At 45.4% G+C, this 23317-nt stretch overlaps 1 protein-coding gene across 3 annotated transcripts in view; it reads right to left on the bottom strand.

Annotated features, from left to right (window-relative positions):
* Positions 1–728: 728 nt before the first annotated feature.
* The window catches only part of LOC137414295 (uncharacterized), a 40434-nt gene continuing 17845 nt past the window's right edge, over positions 729–23317 (bottom strand). For all 3 annotated transcript variants that reach the window (XM_068099790.2, XM_068099802.2, XM_068099796.2), the window contains exon 4: positions 729–3417. In XM_068099790.2, coding sequence (XP_067955891.2) covers positions 2141–3417 — 1277 coding nt within the window. In that variant the 3' untranslated portion in view covers positions 729–2140. The remainder of the gene's footprint in view (positions 3418–23317) is intronic.

Here is a 23317-nt window from a genome sequence, read left to right as displayed (position 1 = left end):
CAAAGTGCTGTGTCTGACGGAAACCAAGCACAGCTCATCACCCATCTAACACCATCCCTACCATGAAGCATGGTGGTGGTAGCGTTATGCTATGGGGATGCTTTTCAGTGGCAGGGACTGGGAGACTTGTAAAGACAGAGGGAGCAATGAATGGAAGCAAATACAGACAAATCCTTGAGGAGAACCTGCTTCAAAGTGTAAAACACCTTAGACTGTGGCGAAGATTTACGTTCCAACAGGACAATGACCCTAAGAATACAGCCAAAGCAACACTGGAATGGCTTCAGAACAAGAACGTGAAAGTTCTTGAGTGGCCCAGCCAGAGCCAGACGTGAGTCCTATTGAGAATCTGTGGAAAGACTTGAATATTGCTGTTCACCGATGCACTCCATCCAACTTGACAGAGCTTGAGCAAAGGAAGTATTAACTCAGGGGGTTGAATACTTATGTGAATTAGATATTTTTGTATTTCATTTTAAATTAATTTTTTTTAAATTATATTATAAGAATTCCACTTGGACATTATGGGGTATTATGTGTAGATCAGTGACAAAAATATCTCAATACAATCCATTTTTAATTCAAGCTGTAACACAACCAAATGTGAAAATTGTCAAGGGGTGTGAATACTTTCTGAAGGCACTGTATCCTGTTCAGAGACAAACATACAAGGGTGAAAAACACTAAAGGTCGGCGGAGGTAATAAATCGTAATGGCAGAGAAAACAATTGGCTCAGAATATCTTTTATTGGCAATTGTGAAAAATATCTCAAAATCAATTGATCATACACAATGCAACAACAGAAAACAAAACCCTGACAAATCTTTCAACCCCAACAAATCCCGCACACTTACCCTGTCTCTCCAAAAGAACCATCTGGCAAACCCTCACATTTAATTCCTAAACAAACCACTTGAAGAGGTTAAGTGACTCAAATGTTTGGGCTTCACCATCAGCCATGATCTTTCTGGGATAGACCTTATTTCCAAGATAACTTCCAAAGCCAGCCGCTGATCATGGGTGCTCCCAAGGGGAGAGGCACCACGGCAATATTGTGAGCTAGAGAATATGTTCTTTATTTATTTGACATGGGGGCGGTGTATCTTGAATGTAGCTCTACTTGTTACCCTGCGCTTGCGAAGCGAAAGGCGGGGTTAAGCATTTGGGTGCGTACGTGTGCCATATGTGTGCAATGTGCCGTGCATGTTCCGTGTCTGCATTTTAAAAATTCATTCTCTCGGCAGCCGTTGGTCCAATTGACACGAAATTTTACCATAGGAGCGCCTCCACCTGTAGAAAATTTTTATTCATAATTATGACGTCATATGTCACGTGGTAAGGACGCCATCTTGGAAAACCTTTGCATCTCTATATCTCTGAAACCACTCCATGGAAAAAATTGAGATTAGTAATGGTGAAAATTTTGTGTCAATCGGACCAAGAATTGCAAAGGAAAAAATTAATACTGATCGAATCAAGTGTTGTACTTGTCGAATTATGATGTCATAATTAAGGTGCCGATGACATCATCATTAACATATCTTATTCCCTAAGTGGAGTACTTGATAATGAGCTATGTTTAAAAAAAATTCCTTGGAGCGGTTTGGGAGATATAGAGGTGCAACTTTTTTCGATTTTTCCAAGATGGCTCCTGTACCACGTGACTTATGACGTCATAATTATCATTTTAAAAATTCCACAGGAGGAGCCGCTTATATTCTGAAAATTTCGTGCCAATCGGACTAACAGTTGCAGAGGAATTTTTTTTTCATACTGATCAGATCAAGCGTTGTACTTGTCGAATTATGACTTCATAATTAAAGCACCGATGACATCATTATCAACATATCTTATTCCCCATTGTGAGTACTTGACAATGAGCCATGTTTCCATTTTTCCATTGAACGGTTTGGGAGATGCAGAGGTGTAACGTTTTTCCAAGATGGCGTCAGTACCACGTGACATATGACGTCATAATTATGAATAAAAATTTTTTATCGGCGTAGGCGCTCCTATGGTAAAATTTCGTGTCAATCGGACCAACGGTTGCCGAGAAAATGAATTTTAAAAATGCAGACACGGCAAAATGCAAAATGCTCAACCCCACTTTTCGCTTCGCGAGCGCAGGGTAAATACTATTCAACTACTTTTGTATCGCTGTTTTATATAAACGAGAGCTGCACAGATCACTGCTGTGGCGATCAAGTACGGAAGCCAGCTCCCGTTCTCATTTGCAGGTGTGTGTACAGAAATGGAATCCAAGTTTAAGGAAGGAGAATTATGGACATTTTGGTTCAACAAATGCCGGTTATCCACAGGTTCCCCCTCCCAGGGTATATGTGATTGTACATCTTCAGTTAAAGAGGTGGTTGACTGTATTTTTGAGATTCCTTCTCCTGCACCTGGCTGTGCTTGGTAATCTTCCTTGTGCTCTGGTGAAGAGACACTCATGTAAAACTCTGCTGTGTTGTCCATACTTTTGTAAGCCTCGTCTCCAGTGGGAAACCGAATTAGCTCTTCACCATTTGTTTTGCTTTTGTTGGGTATGTTTTGCAATTTTGCTTTGTCCGGCTCTTTGCTCTTCGCCGACAGGGTCAGATCATTGTACGACGAAACGCCAAAGTGTGAGAAATTGCTCTCCCTTTGAGCGGTGTGAAAACTTTTATTGGATTCACCACAACTATTGTCATCCGTTTTCCAATTTTGGTAACCCTGTAGAGCGTCAATTTTCAGTTGCTTCAAGTCGACGGAATCATTGCCATCTTGCGTTTGTGAATTAGCGCAAGTCTGCTCAGCAGAAGAAGACTCCACTCGACTTTCATTGGGCTTGGGCACAGTACATTCTGGATCAGGCCTCTCAGTCATTCCTGGATCTGTAACATTGCTAATTTCTAGGTGTATTTTTGAAGGAAATAGTGAAGGATCACATGACCTCAACATTCCTGGTTTTTCAACAATCTCCTCAACATTCCTGGCCACATCTCCTCCATTTCTTGCAGTTGTTTCAACTGCGGGCGCGTCTAAAACTGGTTGCAAATCGACATTTGCTGGGTGCGTTATGTTTGCACGTGCTGCAGTTTCCGATTTTGTACTACGAGGCTTACGGCTTTCATTCTTGCCGGATGCAACACTAGGACTTTCAACCATTCCCACTTCTGTCTCACCAAAGGGGTAACAATTGTTTACCGAGCAAGGACTCGCTTTTCCTGTGGAGTTAGCTGCTATGACATTTTCACTGGTTGAGAGTCCCTCATTTTGTTTGGATACGCTTCCAACATCTCGTGCACCACTATCTCCTGGAATTTCTGGCAGGGAATGGTGAGTTGATGCAGCATTCTGAGAAGATGGAGGGTTCGAGAGTCCTGGCACGTTCCTCGTTTGATGACAATTTCCTGATGGGTATTCCTGACTCGATTCTGCAAAAAGGAAGAAAAAGAAAACGTTTATTTCATGACAAAAACTACTCCAGCATAAGCATCTTATTACCTCCGCCACCGAAGGTGGGTGGATGTTATGTATTCACTCCTGTTTGTCTGTCTGTCTGTGAGCAAGATATCTCAAAAAGTGATGGACGAATTCAGACGGAACTTGGTGGACAGGTCGGGTGTGTGACGAGGACAAATTTCTAGATTTTGTTGAAGATCCAGACACTAGAATTTTAAAAGTGATTCTTCACCATTGGGAGATAGGGCCAAAAACAATATATAGCAGGATATCTCAAAAAGTGATGGACGGATACAGACGAAACTTGGTGGACAGGTAGGATGTGTGACAAGTGCGAATTATTTAGATTTTAGTGAAGATCCGGACACTAGAATCTTTAAAGTGATTCTTCACCATTGGGAGATAGGGCCAAAAACAATATATAGTTGGATATCTCAAAAAGTGATGGACAGATACAGACGAAACTTCGTGGACAAGTAGGGTATGTGTCAAGTGCAAATTATTTAGATTTTGGTGACGATCTGGACCCGGATACTAGAATCTTTAAAGTGATTCTTCACCATTGTGAGATCGGGCCAAAAACAATATATAGCAGGATATCTCAAAAAGTGATGGACAGATTTGGGGGAAACTTGGTGGATAAGTTTGGTGGGTGGGAAGAACAAGACAATTAGATTTTGGTTCAGGACCGAATGCAGATCCAGCATATCAGTGGGATACAACACGTAAACTGTTCAGCCTGGCAGAGGGAGATTGCCTTCAGAAAGTATTCACACTCCTTGACTTTTTTCATATTCTGTTGTTACAGCCTGAATTTATAATGGATTAAATTTAATGTTTTTGCCAGCGATCTACACAAAATTTCCAATTCCCATAATGACAAGGTGAAAACGTGTTTTTCGAAATTTTTACAAAATTTCCTTACAAAATAGCTGTCAATGGATGATAAACATAACATCAAGAAGGATGTATTTCGAAAGTAGAATGAGCATGAATGATAAAATGTTCTTTTCTGAAACACATCAGTGCCTCCAAAATGAAGCGTCAAACTTCCATTACAAGTTTTCTACATTCAAACAAAAGCAGTGACATAAAAATATTTTAAAAACCGAATAATTGACAGGATATTTAAGTGTGGTTCAACATCAAGGCAGGTACGTTCTCACATGTAAGCTATTTAGGCAATCTGGATAATCTCCCTATGTTATTCCAATCCTGCTCTTCAATTGAGTGCTCCAGGTTGGTCCCACCAATAAATTTGTCTTTTTTCATCCCCACTCATATTCTATATCCGAATCAACCCCACCTTCAGTATTTATCCCACGCACAGTGTGCAAAGCGGGGAGAAAGCAATTGGTTCAACTAGCGTGGATTGGCTCGCTGCGCTCGCCTTTCCACACATCGCTGCAGAGGCATGGGCTTGTTTTAACTTGGGATAATGACCTGACTGAATTTGAGTTTCTGTGCTGTCATGATTTCCACCAATCATAATACAAACGTTTATTTTGGAAAAAGGTATTTGTAACATTGGTGATATTATTTGTTTGTAATTTATTTGTAATCTGAAAAAGTCCAAGTGGTGAAAAGCTCTAAATGGTCAAGGGTCCAAGTTGGTCTAATATGTCTAAAAGGTCTTACGGGTCTTTGGTGTCTGGGATCTTAGGGGTCTTTTGGGTCTTCAAGTTTGAGTCTTTGGTGTCTCCAAGGTCTTCTGGGTCTTTGGGGCCTTTGGGTCTTTTGGGCCTTTGGGTTATTTAGGGTCCTCTGGGTCCTTTGAGTATTTAAGGATCTTCAGGGTCTTTTGGGTCTTCGGTGTCTTAGTGGTCTTAAGGGTCTTGGTTGACTTACAGGGTCTTCAAAAGACTAAGGGGTATCAGCAGTCTCAAGGGTCGAGAGAAAATTTGAAGAAGAACAAGACGTTTTGGTCACAAATGTACATACATAACCGTATATGTCTGCTCCATTATAATAAGGTGCATTAACGGTGGTAAGCATGGCTTAGCCTGGTGTTGGCTTAGCGGTTAGGGTGCCGGCTTGGGATCCGAGGATCCTGGGTTCGAATCCCGGTCGATCGCTGAATTAACGCCAGGGGGGTTGACTCAGCCTGTCATCCTTCCGAGGTCGGCAAATTGAGTACCAGCTTGCTGGTGTTACGTGGTCCCCTCGGTGAATACCTGGTCTCGGTGACCCCCGGACCGTGAGAGGAACTTCGCCAGAAAGCTGTATTAAAGATGCGCTTTCGCCACGCAATCCATATGAATTTCACCCCAGGAGACAACTGACGTTCAAGGATATATTTCAATGGGAATGACCATACAATTGCAATGACACAACCACGGAGATTTTCCCCGAGCAATCAACCATATACAACCCTCAACAATTCCCAATTCACAAGCACTTTCCTATGAGTAAGATGGCCATCTTATATACGTGTGTCCCGGTGAGTACTCACGACACCCTTTTGGTCTCGGTCCCGCACAATGTCTCTGGGCCCCTCCTGACCAAGATGATGGTCGCCGTCACCGCACTCGGGCGGTAGAACGAACCCCGGGTGGACGTGTTTCCACCGGGCAGGTATCGTACCAGGCACCGTGGCTGCAGCCCCTCGTGGCCACGCGAGGCGGATACGGTAAAGCAAGCCAAACCCCACGCCGCTTGCAAGGCGGGTTAGGCCACAACTTGCGACCCGCACGCGTCTATTTGGACGGTGCCGCGAATGAGGCCAGACGCGGGTTCGATGCACGGCCCCACGTCAACTTGACGTCTCCACCGGGCCGGTACACGTTCCGATAATTCCTCTCGCCAGACAGGCTTCGGAACGCCGCTGTTTCACGCAGCGCAAGGTCGATCCCACCCTTTGTCGGAGCGGGGCGAGGAAGAATAATACTCGTCCTTTTTTCCTCGTGTCTTTTCTTCTTCCGTTTCCGGTCACTTCCGTTTCCGGCCACTCCCTCAGAAGGGCTCCTGACCCTCCAACCACAACAACTTAATATACTACACACGGATAAGCAAAGACCTGAATGGTAATTCACATACATTCATATAAATATGTAACACTCCCCCCCTTCAAGAAAGAAAGTTTGAACCCAGCGAAAACTTTCTTTGCCGGCCAATTTGGAGAAACAAACCAGATCACTCAACCCCCCCCACATTATCCGTTCCCCCCGGGCACAGTTATCACTTAAAAATAAAGCAACCAAAATTTCACCACAACCCCTCCAGATTACTCCCTCTGGACTAAGTACCAACAACGACATTGTCCCTGCCAAATCAAACTCCATCTCATGACCCTCTGACTTTGACCGTCAGTTTCTTGGGAATGAAGGTTAAGGGGTTGATCAAAGATCCAAAGTTAAGCAACTCGATAGCACTTTTTCCGGGAGGCCAAGCCGAGTATTCACTACATGGATGCCTTTAGGAACGCGGAGTTCACGGTTAGTCCGTGCAGGAAAGTTCTCTACATGGGCGCCTTGAGGAACGTGGAGTTCACGGTTAGTCCGTGCATGAAAGTTCACTACATGGACGCCTTTAGGAACGGCGTTCACGGTTAATTCGTGTAGGAATCTTGGCTCGGCGGCTCCGCCGCCTTCAGTGCTTCAACTTCTCAGAACTTCCCTAATAATTAGGGTGGGACCACTGGTCCCTGTAGTCCCATGAATAGCGGTCTCCTTCTCGGCCACTACCAAAACTACCGCCCAGTTGTCCTCTCCTGTAGACCTCTCGACGCCTACGAAATGCCTTCCCTACTGTTATGGTCCGACCCTCCAAATCCTTGCCATTCCAATTCTTCTCTGCCTCTCTGGCGTCTTTTATGCTGGCAAACGTGACAAAGCCGAACCCTCTTGACTGTTGCGTTTCCCAGTCTCTTACCAACCGCACTTCCACCAGCGGCCCATATCTGTTGAAGACAGAGGTCAGAACTTCTTCCTCTGTTTTGAAGTTCAGTCCCCCTACAAATAACTTGGCACTTTGGTCGCCATCCCGAGCTGGTGTGGTGTTATTTTCCCTGCTGGGCTCTTTACCAACCCTCAGGTTACCATAAACTTGACCCCCGGCCAAATCATTCCCGATAACCACAGATACACCCTCTACAGGAAGCGTGGCTTGTAAACCGACGGTGACCGGTCCTGACACCAAATCGGACTCCAACTGGATGACCTGAAGGGGAGCACTAACACCGCCCCCGATCCCCTGTAAACGAACACTATCCCCCGTTGCCGTCTCCTCGGACCATGGCAAAATGCCTTCAAGCATTAAAGATTGATGGGCCCCTGTGTCCCTCAATATCCTAACCGGTCTCCGGTTAGTCGAGGCTCCATCCAATGACACAAACCCCTCTGAAATAAATGGTTGGTAACCCTTTTGATGGCGATTTCTTACGCTAGCCATCGCATTCGGAGTTGTAATAGTCGGACTCCGCTCTGGGTTGTCCCTTTTCATGAGGTAACAACTGGACATCAAGTGTCCAGGTTTCTTGCAAAACGCGCAAGTAGGCCCGGAGGAAAACCCCGGGGTCTGCCTCGGGCCCCCCGAACTATAAGTTTGTCTTGGGCCCGCATCCCTCTGATTTCGAACCGGTGGGGTATCATAGTTGTCCCCATAATCATCTCGAGGCCGCCGCCATGTATGGTCGTTCTCCGCACCTGCTGTTCCCCACCTCCCCTGCGGAGATCTAGGCGAGGAGTTAGGTTCGTGGACCCCTATTCGGTGGGTTAAGGCATAATCATCTGCCATGGTGGCTGCGTCCCACAACTTTGGTACCTTCTTTTCCTGCAGGTACACTTTGATGTCCTCGTGGACACACTGCTGGAATTCCTCCACCAGGATCAAGTCCCGCAATGTCTCGAAGTCTTTCCCGACTCCTTTTGACTCACACCACTGATCAAACATGTTTTCTTTCACTCTGGCAAACTCCACATGGGTCTCACTCTCCCTCTTCCTGGCATTCCTGAATTTTTGCCTGTAAGCTTCCGGAACCAACTCATACGCTTTGAGGATGTGCGTCTTCAGTACCTCATAATCTGCACATTGGTCCATTGGTAGCGCCGAATAAATTTCCTGAGCTTTCCCCACCAGCACACTTTGCACGAGTATGGTCCATGCCTCCTCCGGCCAGTTTAATTGTCGAGCCACTTTCTCAAAGTGTGGAAAAAATTTCGCGACTTCTTTTTCACTGAACGGTGGAACCAGCCTCACATGTCTGCCCACATCCCAGGTTTTCTGGTTAGGTGTCGACCCCGTCAGCAAGGGTGGTGCCTCTCCCCGTTCTCTCATTAACTCCAGCTCCTTGAATTTGATTTCTTGCTGAAGCTCCATGTCACGTTCCTTTAATTCCCTTTCCGCTTTTCTCTCCTCTGCTTCGAGGTCCCTTGCAGCTCTCCTTTCCTCTGCTTGTTCCTTTTCTCTTCTTTCCTGGAGTTCTCTTTCCACTCTCCTTTCCTCGGTTCTTTCTTGTGCTGTTTTCTCTTCCAACCTTTCCTGGAGTTCTCGTTCCACTCTCCTTTCCTCTGCTTTTTTGTCCTCTAACCTTTCCTGGAGTTCTCGTTCCACTCTCCTTTCCTCTGCTTGTTTCTCTTCTCTCCTCGCTTCTGCTTTCCTTTCTTCTTCTTTTAACCTTTCCTGGAGTTCTCGTTCCACTCTCCTTTCCTCCGCTTGTTTCTCTTCCCTCCTCTCTTCTGCTTTCCTTTCTTCTTCTGCTCTTTCCTTTTCTGCTTTCCTTTCTTCTTCTTTAATCCGTTCCTGGCTCCGTAATTGTAACTCCAGTTTCCGGAGCTCAACGTCTTCTGGTTCTTCGGGTAGCCACTCCCAGGCTAACTCGTCCCATGTTCCTAATCCCACCATAGATTGTATCACCGTGGCCTGCAACTCTGCCTTCCTCAAATTAGTTCGGACCTCCAAGTTAAAATGTTTGGCCAATTTCAAGAGGTCCGACTTTAGCAACGCTCGGAACTGTGCCTCACTCGGGGTTACCCCAAAGTTCTGTGCCACAAACGCCATGGTGCCTATTGTTAACACCTGTTAACCTTCACCCAAGACTTTACCCCAATTTCTCAAAAAAAAAAATTACCAATTAATAATTAATTAATAATTTTTAATTAATAAAAAATTATTATTTTATTATTTTATACAATTTTAAATCCCGGACGTAGACCCAATTGCGAAACCGCAAATCGTAATTTGGACGAGCCCCCAATTCTGTTACGTGGTCCCCTCGGTGAATACCTGGTCTCGGTGACCCCTGGACCGTGAGAGGAACTTCGCCAGAAAGCTGTATTAAAGATGCGCTTTTGCCACGCAATCCATATGAATTTCACCCCAGGAGACAACTGACGTTCAAGGATATATTTCAATGGGAATGACCATACAATTGCAATGACACAACCACGGAGATTTTCCCCGAGCAATCAACCATATACAACCCTCAACAATTCCCAATTCACAAGCACTTTCCTATGAGTAAGATGGCCATCTTATATACGTGTGTCCCGGTGAGTACTCACGACACCCTTTTGGTCTCGGTCCCGCACAATGTCTCTGGGCCCCTCCTGACCAAGATGATGGTCGCCGTCACCGCACTCGGGCGGTAGAACGAACCCCGGGTGGACGTGTTTCCACCGGGCAGGTATCGTACCAGGCACCGTGGCTGCAGCCCCTCGTGGCCACGCGAGGCGGATACGGTAAAGCAAGCCAAACCCCACGCCGCTTGCAAGGCGGGTTAGGCCCCAACTTGCGACCCGCACGCGTCTATTTGGACGGTGCCGCGAACGAGGCCAGACGCGGGTTCGATGCACGGCCCCACGTCAACTTGACGTCTCCACCGGGCCGGTACACGTTCCGATAATTCCTCTCGCCAGACAGGCTTCGGAACGCCGCTGTTTCACGCAGCGCAAGGTCGATCCCACCCTTTGTCGGAGCGGGGCGAGGAAGAATAATACTCGTCCTTTTTTCCTCGTGTCTTTTCTTCTTCCGTTTCCGGTCACTTCCGTTTCCGGCCACTCCCTCAGAAGGGCTCCTGACCCTCCAACCACAACAACTTAATATACTACACACGGATAAGCAAAGACCTGAATGGTAATTCACATACATTCATATAAATATGTAACACTGGGATGAATGATCCCGGTGTGTACCCCGATTTAGAATAGGTACACCGTATCCCTGCGCATCGTAAGAGGCGACCAAGGGTTGGCGTCAGGCAGGGCATCCGGCCATAAAAACATTGCCTCAAACAGGGAACCATGATTGTCATGGGGCCCGCAAGGCTAACCCCTGCTCGCATGGCCTTAAAACGATCATTCATTCATATTCATATTCATTCATTCAACGGTGGTAAACATCCAAATCAATGGGGTTCTTTTTCTACAGCCTTGAAAACGTTTCTGTTATTTCAATTTTTTCAATATAGTCACATATTTTGGACACTGCAAAACACAACTCGCCTTATTTGTATTTCCAAACCCTTCAGTTTGATAGTACTTTGGCAAAATTGTATGTCGTTTCGACCAAGTAAATTTGCCACTCATGCTCTCAAGGCGGGGGGACATCGAGATTCAGACAAAATGGTGACACCCAACAATGCAACGCCTGAGCTAACTTCGTCCAAATAAAAATGGGAGGGGTAACCCTTCCCTTGTCCTTTTTCTCAAGATTGCGTGTTCTATTAACTCCTCAGCGAGGTGTTCAATTAACTCTCTAATTGTTTTTTTTTGTTCCCTTCAGTCATCACCATAATATCATAATGCCAAACACAAACACAGAAGTGCGCACACACACACACACACACACACACACACACACACACACACACACACACACACACACACACACTCCACTCACACATATAATAGTGTCCCACATTCATGGATGATACAATGCATGCAATTGTACAAGATCAACCCCCAAATAATAAAACTGAGAGAGAAAGCAATGGAGCTTTGGACCACAATGGACCACAGAAAGCAATGGACCACATTGATATTACAGCACTCGGAAGGAAAGATCAAAATACTAGGAGTGAAGATATGTCAAGGAATCTTCCAAGGAGCCAGCCTTTTACCCCTTCTGTTTTTCCTGAACCTGGACCCACTGAGCAACCTCATTAATGAGCAAGGACACAGATACAACTTTACATAAAATAAGAGAGCATCCAAAGAGACAAAAAGGTGACATCTTTTTCTGTGGTGACACATCCATACTTTACATGGATGATTTAAAACTCTGCACCAAACGACGAAAAATTGGCAAAACAACTCAAATTAGTGAAACAGTACTCTGATGACCTTCATATGTTATTTGGCCTGGATAAGTGTGCCAAGTGCACATTCATACAAGGTAGACCAACAAAAACAGATACAATAAAAATTGACACAAATACAACAATACAGGAGCAAGACAACGAAGCATCATACAAATACCTCGGAGTAGAAAAGGGCTACCAAATATGTCAAAAGCAAATGCTCAAAACAATTACCAAAGCATACCTGCATAGAATGAGGCTGATCTTGAAAACATAACTATCTCCAAGGAACAAAATCAAAGCCATAAACCAACTCACAATACCAGTATTCCAGTACTACTGCGGAATAATAAACTGGTTACAATCAGAAATTAATAATCGGGATATCAAAATACGGAAACTCCTCACCATCCACAAAATGTTTTACAAAAATCAATGCATCCCAAGGATGTACCTGCTGAGACGAGAAGAAGGTAGCGGCCTGATGGAGCTCAACCAAGTGCACAGAATGAGAACTGTAGGATTGGCCAAATACATAAAAGGTGCAACAGACTACTGAATCCAATTTGTAAGCAAACACGAAGACAACAAACCAGATGTAGAGTTTCTGTGCACACTCTGTGTAGAGTTCCAGATGTAGAGTAACAAACTTAGCAAAAAAATTCCAAAGAACGATGCTAATGGAAGATGTCACACAAAGGAATTGCTAAGAAGAGGTCAGTTCAAATGGGATGGATTGCAAATCATTATAAATGCCCAAGACCAAGGACACTACACCAATGGCTTTCAGAAAATGGTGGGACTGACTCAATCGGACAAGTGTAGCTACTGCAATATAGAAACAAAGTACAAGCGACCTCCTATCAGGATGTAAAAAAAACTCATGTCAGAGCAGCCGTGCACCCAAAGGCACAACAAACAACAAAATATGTCGTGTAATCCACTGGCACATCTGCAAAAGTCTCAATATTCCAGTTCCAGAAAACTCATGGAAACATGAACCAAAAGCAATCAATGAAAACAGGGAAGTAATGCTCACGTATGACCTAATGAACCCATAAAGCGTGAACATAGAAAACAGAGCAATGCAACTGGATATAGTACTGAGATACAAAAAAGAAAAGAAGGCATTGCTAATTGGGGACTTTTTTCTAATTTATTGCTAATTGAGGACATTGCTAATTGAGGACTCATTGCTAATTGAGGACTCATTGCTAATTGAGGACTCATTGCTAATTGAGGACTCATTGCTAATTGAGGACTCATTGCTAATTGAGGACTCATTACTAATTGAGGACATTGCTAATTGAGGACTCATTGCTAATTGAGGACATTGCTAATTGAGGACATTGCTAATTGAGGACATTGCTAATTGAGGACTCAATGCTAATTGAGGACTCATTGCTAATTGAGGACTCATTACTAATTGAGGACATTGCTAATTGAGGACTCATTGCTAATTGAGGACTCATTGCTAATTGAGTCCCCAGCGTTTTTGGCCGAAATAACGCAGAAATCAAGAAAATGATCAAATACCAAGCCCTCAAAAATGAAGTGAAAAGATCCTGGAAGCTGAAGAGTGCCATAATTGTACCAGTGATTATTGGAGCAACAGGAATGATAAAAAATAACCTTACGGATATCTTAAAAAGGATCCCTAGGAATATTAAGACAAACACACTGCAATTGGAAGTTGCCCGAGGCTCGGTAATGATCCTCAAAAGAACTTTGAGAATAAGAAAACTTCACAAACGACCATAAATCATGATCCCTTACTGAAACGGAGGTGGATACTTCGACACCTGGGAGGACTGTGTTCCACCTTCTGAAACCCGCATACGGAGATAACAACCAACAACACATACACACACTGTCATGAGAAAAACGTTTAAGTTGTTAACATTTTCAACACAAGATCATCTGGAGTCTTGGCAATGTGTGCTGCTCAAAAAAAAACAAAGTTTAATCCACTGGTCATTGTCGGACATTGCTGAGGCACCGAAGACGAACCTGGCAAGGAATCAACTTTAAGTGAGGCATTGTCAAGGCCTCGTTTTGGTTGCAACATAATTAGTTCCTGTTGAAATCCAGCACATAATAGTCATCTGTTTATGCGAGGATAATATAATTTCTTTTTTTGTGTATAACGTTGATTCTCATGGAGGAGTTAGAACATAGAATTGATGGGAGGACATACCAACACCTAGTTTGAAGGACAAAACAAGGAGAAAAAGACGTAAAGTGTCATAGCCCCCGTGGTTTTAGTAATTTTGTTGTATGGAGTTAAAGGCCGCCAGTTGGTCATCTCTGGTCGGATTTCAAAACAAAACCTTCTGCATATGTATAATCTCATGTATTGTCCTTATGCCAGGTTTGAACAAAATCGATCCATACATGTCCGAGATATGGTTGCAGACGCATGCACAGACGGACGGATGGACGAGACCCAATCCATAAGCCCCCGTTTCGGACTAAGTCCAACAGGGGTTCATAAAGGAAGACTTGGAGATGAAGGATGCCTTGCGCAGAAACTAGGGATGTGCGAAAGAATGAGGAGCAGGAGAGAACACTGGGTGAATGAAGTGGATACAGTCACAAACTCTTAGGAAGGAAAAACTGGAAATTTGGAAGGAGATTGGCTTTGGGATGGGGTTAATGTGGGTATAAAAGATCATGGTTTTGGGTGGGGGATGATCCAATATGGTGGTGAACAGCTGTTTTGAAAACCTAGAGGGGAAGGGTGAGATTGAAGAGAATGTGGCAATTCATTCTGCAGACCGTCGGATTTTCACCAGAAAGGGATTACTGGCACCAGAAAAGAAAAGCCCAAAGAATCAGCTTCATCACAAAAGATTCCATGGCGTCAAGTTGAGCAAGATGTGAGGTGGGGGAGCCAGTCCAGAGGGGAGATCAGTACTCCATCAAACTGTAGACGAAGGCCTTGTGGGTGAATAAAAGTTCAGGTATGCCAAGGAAGGACGGAGGATGCCCAGTCGGTGACTGCATTTGGTGGCCAACTTAGAAGCGTGGCTTGCCCAAGGGAGATCATGGCTGCTAATGAAGCCCAAAGTTTGAGTGACTGAACAACTTCAAGAATATAGGAGGGTTTGCCAGATAGTCCTTGCAGGTGTGAGATTTCTCAGAGATTTCTCAGATTGAAAGACAAATGCTAAGTGTTTCATCAGCTTTTAATTTTTCCAAGGCCTGCAGAGAGGGAAGAGGCTGCAGTCTGCCTGTCTGAAGGATGAGGGATGTCATGGCAGAGGGTTAGTCAAGTAAACAACAAAAGTTGGCAAGCATATTAGCAAATGAGAGCCTCTGAGATCTGTTATCTCCTATGAGTGGCTTTGACATTGCAACATTTTGAAACACAGAGATAAAAACAAGTTGTCATCACTTTCCAAGATGCTTTGCGGCAATAAATTCTCTTTTCAACAAGAAACTTTAATTGAACATTCTCAATTATTTATTTTACTTCCACAGTATGCACAATCACCTCCAAGCTGTCTAGCCTGGGTTCAAATCTTGGCCTATGTATAAACTGTCATCCCAGTGTTTCATAGGCAATGTGATTCATCAATGTGTGTGCCATCTCTCGGATGGACGTTAAACTGGGTATCCCATATGCCAGCATTAGTTGGTGGACATTAGGACCCCGCACGATATATTTTACGAAGCGTAGGCGGGCTATCACCAGCACCATGGCCAAATTCCAAATTCCTGAAATGGCTTCCTGAGTTGGAGTGGTGACCCAACCAAAACTGTAGCGTAGTAACTGTTTTGGCAGCAGCACTACTATACATATGGCATGGTACATGGCTTTTTAAAAGGCTTTTATTTAAAAGGCTTTTTTCAATTTCATCTTCAATTCATGCCACTTCAAAAAAATATTCAATCTCTTACAGTCCTTCCTTTCTACATTCTCAAAACTCACCTTCATTCCACCCCTCCTCTATCGTTTTCAAACGGATCTCTGCCTTGAAAATCACAATAAACCCAGTTTGTCATAAATGTTCGTTTTTCATTAATCATCCACTTTCGAAACTCCCCCTCACACCTCCCTTTCCATTCTCCCTCCTCGCCCCTCCCCTCCTAAACTCCCCCCTCACTCCTACCCTCCAAAACTACCCCCTCAACCCTCCCTTTCAATTCTCCCTCCTCACCCCTCCCCTTCAAAACTCCTCCCACACCCCTCCCCTTCAAAACTCCCCCCTCAATTCTCTCCTCCAAAACTCCCCCTCACCCCTTCCTTTCAATTCTCCCCCCTCGCCCCTCCCTTCCTAAACTCCCCCCTCCCCTCCTAAACTCCCCTCACCCCTCCCCCTCAAATCTCCCCTCACCCCTCCCCTCCAAATCTCTCGCCCTACCTTCTTTCTCCAATTCTCCCCCCTCTTCCTCAAAGCTGCCTCCTCCCCACTTCGTCTCCCCTCTATCTTATACCTCCACCTCCTCCAACCTTCTACTTTGTTCTCCACCCCCCCCTTCAAACAACATCCCATCACCATCAAACATTTTGTCCTCCTCATCCTTCCCTTTCTCCGAGCTCTTCTGCAATCTCTGACACACAACCAACAGCTCTCCCTACCTCCCCTCTCACCCCACATCTTACCCTACCCCTCCCCTCTCCTGTCCTGTACCCGATGCTCACCCTCCCTCTTCCTTAACGGTATGGACCTCAAACATCTGGGACCTTCGCTCAAACCTGATTGATCTCTCCATACAGGTTGCTTCTGACAAACCAGAATGATGTAATCTGCTTCACAGAAACTTTCCTCCTTCAAGATGTCACTGATTCCTTAATATGTCTTCCTGGCTACTCCCTCCTCCGGTATGATAGACCTGAGCCTTCTCCTGGTGGTGGGGTGGCTATCTTTATCAAAAACTCTCTTCCTCACTCTCCTTGCACTGCCCTCTCTCCACCTCACTCCCAGGAGTACCAACTCTGGCTACGGCTTCCTCTCCGCTCCCACCTTTTGTTCGTATGTGTTCTGTACCATCCTCCAAACAGTACAACAACAACATGCAGTTTAAAGGCCATTTTCCCTTCGAGAGCGGGGGTTAGCCTTGCGGTCCCCATGACAATCTTCTCCATTTTGCCCTATTTTCTGCATCTCTCCTTGTTAACCCCCTTGCCCGCATTTCTTCTTCCACCATCTTTAGCCAAGTCTTTCTCGGTCTTCCCCGTCCTCTACTTCCTTCTACATTCATTTCCATCACTCTTCTCAACCAGTCACTTTCATCCTTCCTCAACACATGACCAAACCATCTCAACCTGTTCCTCTTCACAGCATCAATCACAGGCTCTATTCCCATAATCTTTCGCAATTCATCATTTGTCTTCCTCTCTCTCAACGATACTCTGCACATCCGTCGAACCATTCGCATTTCCACCCTTTCCAGCCTTCGTTGCTGCTCTACGTTCATTACCCATGTCTCGCTCCCATAAATCATAACACTTCTCACACATGCAGCATACACCTTTCCCTTCAGCTTCAACGACACTCCCCTCATCATCAGCACGCCACTCAGTTCCCGAAAACTTCTTCCATGCACATCTCACTCTAGCAACCGTTGCCGAGTCTGATCCACCTCCTCCAAACACTGATGACTCCATTTAAATTTTGCTGCCTGACAACATGGAACAACTTCTATCCACTCATCCCAACTGTCTCTTCCTCATATGTGGTGACTTCAACTATCATCATTCCAGCTGGCTGGGTGTGGGTACCTTTCTCACCAGCCATGGCACCTCAGCAAAGGACTTCTGCGACTCACTGGGACTGACACAATCTGTCAATTTCCCGATCCGGATCTCCGGACAAACTGCCCTGCAAATGTCTGCTGCTCTTCTTCTACTCCAATCGGTTCTTCTGATCATTTGCTTGTTAAAGTGGACATCTCTCTGGCCATTCTCAGAGAGCCTCCTCAGTGTCGACGAGTCTGCCATGTTACTCAGGCTGACTGGCATGGTCTTCAAGCAGCCATCAATTATCTGGACTGGTCTCCCATCTCTACTGCCTCTGACATCAACTCATCCTGGGAATTCTTCCAAAGTAAATTGCTCTCTCTCATGCACAGATTTATCCCATCTCGTCTTCAGTTGTCATACCCTTCCTCCCGTCCATGGTACACTGAATCTTGTGGTGAGGCAGTTGCCCTGAAGCAACTTGCCTTTGCCTCTTGGAAGGCTAATCCAACTGAAGGCAATCTCAGTTCCATTCACAAAGCCCGAAACAAGTGTGTGTCCACCCTAAGGAGAGCCAGGAAACAATATCTCTCCTCTCTCAACACTGAACTCTCAAACCTGTCTCCCTCTTCCAAATCCTGGTGGCGTCTGGTCAAATCTGTTTCTGTTGTTTGTTCCCCCTCCATCCCCTCCCTTACCTCAAATGGCTACACAGCTGACACTGCACATTACAAAGCCGCATGCCTCAACCCTGTGTGTGCCTCAAAATCGTGTGTCCCAAACCCATCTCTCTCTGTACCCAGTCGAACCCAGCTGCTCCTGGACTCTGTGTCCTTCTCTCCTGACAGGGTGGAGAAGTTTCTGTCATACCTCGACACTGATTCTGCAACTGGACCAGACGGCATCAGACTACGGGTGCTAAAATCGTGCTCTGCCGCTCTTTCACACCCTCTCTAAATTTTCTTCACCCTCTCTTTTGCTCAAGGTCATCTGCCATCTGCTTGGTGCAAAAACAGCCAACATTACCGCTTTACACAAGAAAGGTGCAAAAACAGATCTTTGCAACGACAGACCAAGCAGCCTGCTCCCAATAATCAGCAAGGCCATGGAATCGATCATCGCTTCTGGCATCAAATCCTTCCTCTTCTCCAATGGCTTGATCTCGGATCATCAATTTGGATTCAGACCAGGTCATTCTACTCTGGACATGCTGCTTCTGGTTTCTCAACAATGGATGGAGGTCCTCAATGCCAAACAGAAAATCAGAGCTGTCTCCCTTGACATATATCGTGCCTTCGATACAGACTGGCACCCCGCCCTGCTCACCAAACTCTCCTCGTATGGTATCCATGGAAACCTCCATGCATGGCTTGCAGACTTCCTTTCTGGTCGCAGTCAATGTGTGGCCCTGAATGGAATTCTCTGTTCTCCCTTTTCTGTTCAGGCTGGAGCTCCTCAAGGCAGTCTGGGGCCTGTGCTTTTTCTGGTCTTCATTAATGATCTCTCTGACTGTCTGGAAAATCCTCTCTATTTCTTTGCTGATGACTCCACTCACTGCCGCTCCATATCTCAACCCTTAGATCGGCAGGCAGCAGCTTCTTCACTCTCTGCAGACCTGGACAATATCACAAACCGGTCAAACAAGTGGAACATGTCTTTCAATCCTGACAAATCCTACACTCTCATTTTGTCTGGACAACCCTCACATCTACTTTCTGAACAATCCTCTTGAATAAGTTCTGTCACTCAAGCTTTTGGGTCTCAATATCTGCCATGATCTTTCCTGGGAAAACCACATTTCCAAGCTGGCCTCCAAAGCCAGTCGCCGACTGGGCATCCTCCGTCGTGTGAAGTCCTTTCTGGGCACCACTGAGCTCCTCAACACATACAAAGCTTTCATCCACAGCTCAATGGAATACTGCTCTCCCCTCTGGGCTGGTGCTCCTGCCTCACACCTAGCTCGGCTTCACGTGGTTGAAACCAAAGCATTCAGAATCATTGGAATCTCCTACGATGAAGCTGATTCTCAGGGCCTTTCTCTCTCTAACCACATGCAGGTAGGTGGTCTTTCTGTCTTCTACCGACTCTTTTCCGGCCTTGCTCCCCCTGCTCCGTCTGTGCTCTGTCCCCCAAATATTCCTGCAGGACACACAAGATCTGCCAGCAGCCCTCTTATGGTGAAACTGCCAAAATCAAGACTCTCTGCTCACCTTCACCCCTTCATTCCTCTTTTCTCCCGCCTCTGGAACAAACTCCCACACTCTCTTCAATCCCTCTCCTCCCTACAGGTCTTTAAAACAGATGTTCACCACCATCTCTTATCTTCCCCCATCCAAAGCCTTGATCTTTTCTACCCCCGTTTAAATGTCCCAAATCCGCCTCTTTGAATCCCCAGCTTCTTTCTTGAGGTTCCTAGAAGTGTTCATTTGCTTTGTACCATTTACCCCTCCCTCCTCCCCCAGCCCTCCCCCTTCCACAGATCTACTGGCACCCCTGTTCTCTTGTTCTCTTCTGTTGTTGTGCTTGTGTGCTTCCCTCTCTCCCCCTCTTGTCTCCCGCTCCCTTCATTGCATGTTTTGTGTGTCTGTGCATGTTTTTCATGTTCAATGTGTTAGCTCTTACACGAGCCTCGATGCTGTGTACAAAAAAATAAAAATAAACAAGCATTCTGAGTATTGCACTGCAATACATGTCCCCTACCGGCAGTCTGTCATCCGGAAAACTGTTGGGGGAAATTACCAAAGTTCAAAGTGCCATAACTTCTTCAAAAATGATCGAAACGTCGTGAAGTTTGAACTTGATCTGTAACTTATGACGAAACCATGTACCAAGTTTGAAATCATTAGCATTAAGAGTTTAGGAAAAAAGTCCGGAAAGCTGTTCTTTGCATGACGGACTGGCAGACAGACAGACGGACAGACTGACAGATGGAGGGACAGAGTGCAAACCTATAGTCCCCTCTGGTGTACACCGGTAGGGGACTAATAAAAATGGTACATGATGATAATGATGATGACAGGATGGCCCAGTTGAGGTAGCGCACTTGCCTTTAATCTGTCTTGCCTGGATTCTGTTCTTAACAAAACCACAAAACTATTTTGCTGATCAGAGGTGGCATTGCATAAATGAGAGCATCATCCAACCAATGGTTTGTTAAGAAGATCCGTCAGCCAACATTGGTTTCTGCTCATGGACGTTAAAGATTCCATGTTGTCTTTAACAAAGTGTGCTGGCACCCTGGCCAAAATCCAAACTCCTGTGTCAAATACTACCCATGTGAAGTCAATGGCAAACTACCCAGTGCACTTCCTCGACAAGGAAGCTCCTTCTTTGCCTCTGAAGCAGTCTGCGATTCCCTGGAAAGCTATTGATACGAAGAACCAGGAGGGTGATCGTTTATCGTTGAGCCATGAATCAAAAATACAGTCGGACTCCGCTATTCGCGGGGGATACATTCCTGGAAAATCCGCCAATAGCGAAACCCGCGAATATCGGGGCATTGTTTGAATTGAAGCGGGGGGGATAGGTTCCCGAGTCGCGAAAATCCATGAATAGAGAGGACCAAACCGCGAAAGGCAAGGCAAAATCCACGAATGGTGACGCAAATCCGCGAATGGTGACGCAAATCCGCGAATGGTGACGCAAATCCCGAGAATATCGACAATAATCCGTGAAGGTCGATGAACGTTCCAGAAATGGCAAGACAAAACTGTGAATGTCGTAATAATCCACGAATGTCGATGAAAATCCGCGAATGAATGCCATGCCATTGTTTCAATGGGGGAAAAGGGAGACAGCGAATTGCCCATTATAGATACTGTGGAGTGTTTTCATTCTGTACAGTAGCTCACAGGGATGACGTTGACATGGAAAATGTACACAGATCAAATGTCCGCACACACACCAGCAATGATTAGAGAAGATTTATTATCAGGAGAAGATTCACGAGTATAACGAGTATTGCAACAGAGTTAACAGTACTATGCCAGCATACACAACCACGGACTCAGCACAAACGTTTCCAGCAAATCTTCTGCCCGATTCGGTTGAATCTAGTCCTTTTATAGTGCTCTGAGACAAAGGATTTTTTTCTGTGCTTTTAGGAGTCAGGCTGAAGGTTGTGGGGTCAGGGAGGTCACCGATTGAAGACGTTGGCACCCCTTGGCTATGGTAGAACATCTGGCTGGGTAGCATTTCAACACAAGCGATAAAGATGAGCAGCATGAGATGAAAGGGTGTGCACATGGTGTTTGGCGCCGCTAGCGTGGACTGTCTGGGTTTAATATAAAAAAATAACCACCTTTAGAGGCCATTTTTCCCCGCAAGCGGGGGTTGGCCTTTTTCGGGAACCGTGGTTGTTGTTGTTTTTTTGGTCCCCTTTTTGAAGCAATGTTTTACGGCCGGATGCCCTTCCTGACGCCAACCCTTTTTGCCGCCTTTAACGACAAGCAGGGAATTACCAGTGAACTGGTACTCAATTTGCCGACCTCGGAAGGATGACAGGCTGAGTCAACCCCCCTGGCGTTAATTCAGCGATTGACCGTGATTCGAACCCAGGATCCTAGGATCCTAAGCCGGCACCCTAGCCGCTAGCCCAACACCAGTGTCTGGGTTTGAATAAGGAAAACAGTTTCGTTCGCCCCTTTTGTATATTTCCCTAAAAGATATTGTTTGTTCCTTCCTTGATATGGTGTTGGGCTAGCGGCTAGGGTGCCGGCTTAGGATCCTAGGATCCTGGGTTCGAATCCCGGTCAATCGCTGAATTAACGCCAGGGGGGTTGACTCAGCCTGTCATCCTTCCGAGGTTGGCAAATTGAGTACCAGTTCACTGGTAATTCCCTGATTGTCGTTAAAGGCGGCAAAAAGGGTTGGCGTCAGGAAGGGCATCCGGCCGTAAAACATTGCTTCAAAAAGGGGACCGAAAAACAACAACAACCACAGTTCCCGAAAAATGCCAACCCCCGCTTGCGGGGAAAAATGGCCTCTAAAGGTGGTTTTTCTTCCTTGAACAGATCATCAATATACTGTAAGCTTTATTCCCTTAAGTTTTTCTAAGCATGGTGAACACACAAGTTCTATAATTCATAATGCAAATTACTCAAATAATTTATCATTTAGTATATGCTTCACTTTTATTGGCAATATATATTTTGAAGATTATAATGATTGGTGTGTGATGATCCATGAGGATTAAAACAATTTGTGGGAAGAGACCATCATTGGAGGTTTGTCATTACAACGCATGTCATTCAATTATCCTGACAATTAATGAGGGTTTGGAACAACTTTCAATTGAGATGCCGTTGATGACATCTCACAAACAGTTGGAAGTCCATCCAGACTTCCACAACGTGTTATGCAGCTGGTGGGATATCCTGCGAAGCAATGTTTACCTGTGAACGGTGGAATATCATGTGAAGCTATTCAGTGTAAATGACGGGATGCCCTGCGAAAGCAGTGAAAACGCAAAACACATGGCAGCAAACGCAGGAGCAGATCATGCTCGTGGCTCGTAGATGATGTTTGTTTTTTTACGTATGTCCAGCTGCTTTATGCATGGCTGGTGAAAATGGGTTTTATAAATACTGTATGTCAAGCTAACGGCTCGTGAAATATTTTTTTGCGCCCCTGAAAAACCGCGATTTTGCAGAACACGGCCGCGAATGGGAAAAAAAAACCTGCAATTTCGGGGAACACGGCCGCGAATAGGAAAAAAACTGCGATTTCACGGAACACGGCCGCAACTAGAAAAAAAACCTGCAATTTCGCAGAGCACATCCGCGGATAGGAAAAAAAACTGCGATTTTACGGAACACGGCTGCAAATAGAAAAAAAAAACCACGTTTTCCACAAATAGAGAAACAGGTCACATTTTACCACCCGTGAATACGTGGAACCCGCGAATAGCGGAACCATGAATAGAGGGGTCCGACTACACTGTAGAAGAAAT

The sequence above is a fragment of the Myxine glutinosa genome, chromosome 1, assembly GCF_964187855.1.
Source record: "Myxine glutinosa chromosome 1, kmMyxGlut1.1, whole genome shotgun sequence".
Classification (NCBI taxonomy): domain Eukaryota; kingdom Metazoa; phylum Chordata; class Myxini; order Myxiniformes; family Myxinidae; genus Myxine; species Myxine glutinosa.
Note: the sequence above shows the minus strand (reverse complement) of the source record. Positions and strands in the feature narration are given on the sequence as shown.